This window comes from Clinocottus analis, unplaced genomic scaffold (assembly GCF_023055335.1).
Source record: "Clinocottus analis isolate CAN_PGR_092001 unplaced genomic scaffold, fCliAna1.0.p SCAF_5, whole genome shotgun sequence".
Lineage (NCBI taxonomy): Eukaryota > Metazoa > Chordata > Actinopteri > Perciformes > Cottidae > Clinocottus > Clinocottus analis.
The window spans coordinates 14,251,443-14,257,371 of NW_027176207.1; the positions used below are offsets into that span (position 1 = coordinate 14,251,443).

Below are 5,929 nucleotides of genomic sequence, written 5' to 3' on the forward strand. Positions count from 1 at the left end.
CACAGCTGGAGTAAGACAAGCCTCACAAAACCCAAATCCGGTGAAAAGGCTATTGTATGACAGCTGGAAAAAAACAGCACTGAACACTTGCTCATCCAGTCCGCTGACACAACTTCCGACAGAGATGGAAAAAACACACCCATCCAAAAGTATTAAATAACCTTTTACATACTTTTCACAACCAGTAGTTTCAGTTTGAATTGTCAGCCTTGTTTTGTGAGCTTTAGACTTCAGTTTGTTTCTTTAGTGTTTAAGGAATCTTATCAATCAAACTCATACAATATATTAAGATTATAACATACCAAAGGATTTTCATAAATACAGACCATAATACATATAGCACATAATTCCCTTTCAGTCCTATAGAACAATACATCACTTTACCTGTAATTAAATACATACAAACACAACGAGTGCTACCTGACTGCTACCTAACCTCAATCAAATTATTGTAACATGACTACAAATAATGTCAAAAATATAAAAAATCATTTTAACTTTGGTCTCTGGTATAAATCATTATTTTCATCGTATTCAAAACGATCAATAAATCTTGTATTAATCATCTAACCACACATAAAAACAAGTATCTCTAAATTTGATTTTTTTTTGTTTTAAATGTTCAGACACCTTCAATAAGCTAAATACACAATGTACACACTAATTAGATTACATGAAAACAAGATCATATTCCTAAGCTGATGTTTTGGAGGTGCATGCTTTAGGACCATGGCTACTTCTGTTAAAAGGAAGTTTTTGGAGAAATCAACAAAAATCAAAAACAAAAATATTAAATTCCTGGAATTAATAAATACTTAAATAACCGTACTGGTGGTTTTGCAAGTTTTATTCCATTAACTAATGATCTAAAGTACAAAGAGCAGTCGCAAGCAGACTATATATGTTGGAATATTCCTTGAAGTCCTGAGAGCTGTTCAACAAAAACCTATTTTTTAATACAAAAAACTACTTTTAATGCAAAAAAATAGTTTTAATAGAAGTAATCTATCTTGCATCAATTGTTTTTTCCTCTGTGTTGGAGAATATGTGCAATAATGTTCTGCAAAGCTATTTGAAATCATGGATACGGGGGCTTTCTTTTACACTTATGATATATTCATATGTGATGACGAACGCTGCCGTCTGCATCTTCAAGAAGCGTCTGTTTGCAGAAAACCTCAGACGTTATAATGTAATCACATTATCTGCGAGTCTTATCTGGCTGCGCTTCCATTCTCGTTCACTCCGTCTCTGCCGTGTCATGCATAGAGATGCTGGCCTCCTGCTTCTTTTGCTTCTTGTGCCTGCAGAGCAGCACAGCCAGCAAGAATAGCAGCAGGAAGCCCAGACCTCCCCCGATGAGTCCTGCTTTCAGAGGCAGACTGCTGTCCGTAAGCTTGTACGTCAAACAGGACTCCTTGCTGTCCCCGGCATCATTCACCGCAACCACACAAACGTCCTGCTCGTGGTCAATGTCTCCCACTCCACCGCTCCTTTGGTCCTTCCCAAACCTCTGCCTCTCTTCCCCTTTTACCGTCACAATGAAAGCTGTGACGTATGAATAAGGTGCACACCACCGAGCGACGACCTCTGACCCGTTCCAGGACACCGACTTCAGCTCGGGAGCCTCTGGAACCACACTATTTAACGTGAATCCTGGGCACATGCACCCAGTCTGGGTGAAGGCTCTTGTCTGGGTGATGCAGGGGATCTGATTCTCGAGACAGGGGTTGTAGTCACATGGCTGGAGGTTCTCTCCAGATGGAAACTTGTTCCTCCCTGCAACAGTGGTGACTGGGTCTTCGTCGTTGTTAGTGTAGTCATCTGGAGAAAAGGCCCCAGTCGCAGGCCCACGTGGTGTCTGAGGTCTCTTGGGGTTCGTCTCTGGAACTTGGGACGTCGTAGGCAGGGGAGAGTAACCTCTGATGACGACCAGGCAAACGATAACCAGGGGGAAAGCAAGGTCCCTGCTGGCAGCCATTAAGTTGTCTGGAGATCCTGGAAAGTCAAATCCCATCAGTCAGTTGGAAAATCTATTTTTTATTTTCATAGGAATGAAAAGTATCAGCCTCTTGGGTTTTCAATCAAATGCACAAACCCTGTTTTTTTTTGTTGTTGTTGTTGTTGCAAGAAAGAGCCAGAATAAGGACACAGAGTTGTTTCTCCACTAGTGCTGTGTCGTTTAGAGATGATATGACTCCAGGGAATGAAACAAATGGCTTAAAAAATCAGCCTGAGTGTCTGCTGGAAAATAAAAAAAACCTTGCATAAACTGTTTTCTCAAAACCACAGCACACCGTTTTACGTTTGAGTAAGCAAATGGCAAAACTGTGGACAGTTAATTAGTTGAAACATATTATCTTGTGGCATGTTTGCCAATTATTTATGGTTTTGTGTACACAGCTGTGAGGAATAATCCTCATTTGTTAAGATTTTGAGGTACTTTCTAATTCAACATTCCAGGCAGTGTTGCATAACAAGTCCACATGCCTACACACCCAAGATTAAACGCTGTCAGCAGGGTCCAGTTCCAGGAAAGCTGCCTGAGCCATTTCCACAATAATCCATACAAAGATGCCTGAAATGTGCTTTATAGTGGGCATGCATATAAAGACACCAAGGAAGCCCATTCAAAACTTTACTAATATAAATGTGTGTTATTAAAAACGGAGCAGGAGCCACGATTGGATACTAATTTCCTCTGTGCTCTTTCTTGCTTTTGTCAAAGCTAAGCTCTGTTTGATTCCGTTAGAGTGAAAATCTGTAAAATGAAGTTACATGAACTTACCTGTTGTTTGCAAAAAAGTTGGTAGTCTCTATCAAAATGTGAAGGAGCTCCGTAATCCTGGTCTTTTCTCCTGTTGCTCCCTCTCTTGCTCTCTCCACCTTTATATGTTTCCCGTCTCCCAAACAATCACCTCCTTCTTTCTGCCCTCCCACCATCCCCCCTTATTCCCGACCCTTCTGCTCCAGATCCCCTCCTCCTTGCTAAATGGCCTCGTCCTATAAGTGACTGAGTGTGTGCGGTTAGTGGTATTACTATCGTCTGCTATTAGTTACATCCCTGCTACCTAATTTCCTGGTGAAGTGGATTCCTGTTGCATTCCTTTGTGGTGTGCAGGTTTTTCAGAGCGTGTCTCACTTGTTAATGAGCCCTTGTTTTCCTTTTAGGGAAATTGAATAGGAAACCTCTCTGTCAGGGCTTTGATTTATTGGAATGTATCATCACTGACATATGCCAGTGGCTCGAGACCGCATATGACATTTATGCCACATAACCTCTCACCTAAATCGAATGTATGACTTGACTCCAAACCCTGCAGTAAAACCGAAAGGACTCAAACTGTTGTGCATCTGTTCACCAGAATGCTAGAAATCAACCTGACTGGACTTGTACTGGAAATGATTAGTTGATGCAGGTACTTTTCTTCAAAAAAACAGAAATGGATTAAGATAACAGATAAAATAACAAGTGGTGCTAAGTAATTTGAGATAACACCAAGAAAACTCCACCCAGCGCTTTCAGGAAAGAGAAGAACTGAACAAAATGTTTTGTTGATATGACATGTGGAAAATCATCTTTATGTGGCAGCTGTGGCTAAAAATCCAGATGTCTGCTCACAACTCCACTCTGATTTTAGCTCATTCTGCAGAACAAGTAACCACATTGTCCTCGAGCAGAAGAAATGAGTTCAGTCAGCTGCTGAGAAACAACAACTCAGTAAAAGTCGACTTAACGGAGAATGTCAGTTGACTGAATGTGCCATATTTCTGCTATGGTATTTAAATCTATATTTTATCTTTTTCGAATGACTCTGCAGGTTGAGTGGTGTTACTTTATGAATAACAACTTGTTTCTGAGATAAAAGCTGCATCATATTATATTATTATTGTATATTTTCTTTCTGTCTTGTAAGAGCATTCGTCTGCGGGTGAGTGAATGTGAGCGTCAGCACCAGCAGGAAAGAGCATGTAGGTGTGGAAGTGTGGAAGACATGTGGGTTTCTTGTGTGATACGGGTTGTGTGTATGTATGACATCTGACTAATACTGATAAACATGTAGTATCTTGCTTTATTTCATGATAATGTATGTGTATGGTGAAGTGAGTCAGTTGTAGGCCGGTAAAGAGTTCATCCACGACCACAACAAGCCCACGAAACAAACATTGACACAAACATTTTAACAAGGTTGTAGGACCAAAGATGGTATGACGGGTAACATGGGTGAGTCTAAGACAGAAGTGAAGTCACTGAGGAAGAAATACTTATGCTGTGACTCTGGAAGTGACACGAAGTCAAACAGATGGTAACTGTTGCATAATCCCAAAATGCACTGCATCTCTTTGCAATGGACCACGTCCCTTTTTCCTGTGTGGCTGAGATGAGTCTTCTTTCCACATCAGAAACGAGTGCGTATGCATACAATTATTTGTATATATGAAATGGAAGCAGCCACAATGAATACTACAAGGTTCTGTTATAGTGAGATTTGCAGAACAAAAAAACAATAATATGAAGAGTGTTTGATTTAAAGCAAACATGCACAGTAAGATAAGATCGTGGCATAGAATCGGCTATTGGCCCAATAATGCACATTTCACAAATAAATGGTCCAGTAAATTATTATTTTTCAACAGCCTTGGAGAGAAAAAAAATAGTTGAAGTGGCAACTTTTTTCCACTCACCCCCTGAATGAGGCAAATGTGATCCATAAAACTAGAATCATATGATCTCTAAAAGAGCTGCTGCAGAAATGAAGCACTGCAACACATATTCTTCAGGCAGTATTAAGTAAACTGTATTGCCTAACCTCCTCTTTCTGAACAAATAATAATAACGTGGTGAACAAGAAATACATTAACTTAATCTACATGTTTGAATGTGCTCAGTATGTTCATGGGATAGAATTCATGTCCGGCTTGATCTCAGTATCAGTCATATTAAAACAGTCTACACTGCCTCCTAGAGCCCAAAAATAATAAGAGGCAGGCGAGGTCTGTCTTTTTAGTTACACAACTGGGTGTGTGTGACAGTTATTAGTTTGTATGATTGATTGCACTGTGACGGACAAGTTCATCTGCATTTGTACATTTGGCCAGTGTTTCAGCATCCTGTATTCACAGGACTGTGGGATCAACTGTTATCTTGTCCGGGAATTACCAAGTTTACATAACCCACTGAGAGGTCAATGACTCGCGGGCACTTTCAATTTTGAAAGCTCAAAGTATTTTTTTTATATTGAAAAGAGCAAAACGTCAGCTTTTCTCCGCAAATGGCTGCTGTATTGTCAGGAGGTTTGATCGCGTTTTACCCTATATTAAAACTTACAGACTGACAAAAGGATGCATGCACTTGCACACAGACTCAACTCGGAAAAAAAGAAAAGGCAAAGACATTTGTCAGACATGAAGTCAGGCTTGAATAAAAATTTAAAAAAAGACTAACCCGACATCCATGATTTCGTCTGAACTCGTGACATAAAGGGCATCAAGACATATGCTAATTAGAACATTTTTTTTTGGATCTAGGCAATATAAAGGAATGCGAGTGTTTCCCTATTAGACTTGCAACACAAGCCAATATGCTGCAAAATATAAATAAAAGATAAGTAATCATATACATTATAGACTACAAGACAGGTGTTGACTCTGAATAACTAGTTTAACCTGTTTTATTAAAATAACCAACATATTTGGAAAATATTTAATTAATTCCTGTTTCTATTATCCAGTTAGATATCAACATCTTAAACACTAGGCCTCAAGCTCAATGTCCTGCATGCAAAAGTTTCTGCACCTACAAGTTTTCTTTGAATCATCTTTGTATCACAATAAAGGTAACACAAAGGTGTAGGTCTGCAGAGGTGTAGGCGTCGGGATGTGACTGCACGTAAAGGCAAAGTTGAAGAGGTTTTATTTGAGGCATGTT

General features: G+C 39.5%; 1 protein-coding gene across 1 annotated transcript; it reads right to left on the reverse strand.

Moving 5' to 3' along the window:
- Window positions 1-1,240: 1,240 nt before the first annotated feature.
- LOC137803084 (LRRN4 C-terminal-like protein) lies at window positions 1,241-2,851 on the reverse strand. Its single transcript, XM_068601350.1, has 2 exons — window positions 2,789-2,851; window positions 1,241-1,998 (listed from the first exon to the last, which is right to left on the reverse strand). The coding sequence occupies exon 2, from the start codon at window positions 1,979-1,981 to the stop codon at window positions 1,241-1,243; it is 741 nt and encodes a 246-aa protein (XP_068457451.1). The 5' UTR covers window positions 1,982-1,998; window positions 2,789-2,851.
- Window positions 2,852-5,929: the final 3,078 nt, after the last annotated feature.

Bases quoted from the DNA above. Each gene is read 5' to 3' on its own strand.
- LOC137803084 (XM_068601350.1), bottom strand. From the start codon at position 1,981: ATGGCTGCCAGCAGGGACCTTGCTTTCCCCCTGGTTATCGTTTGCCTG.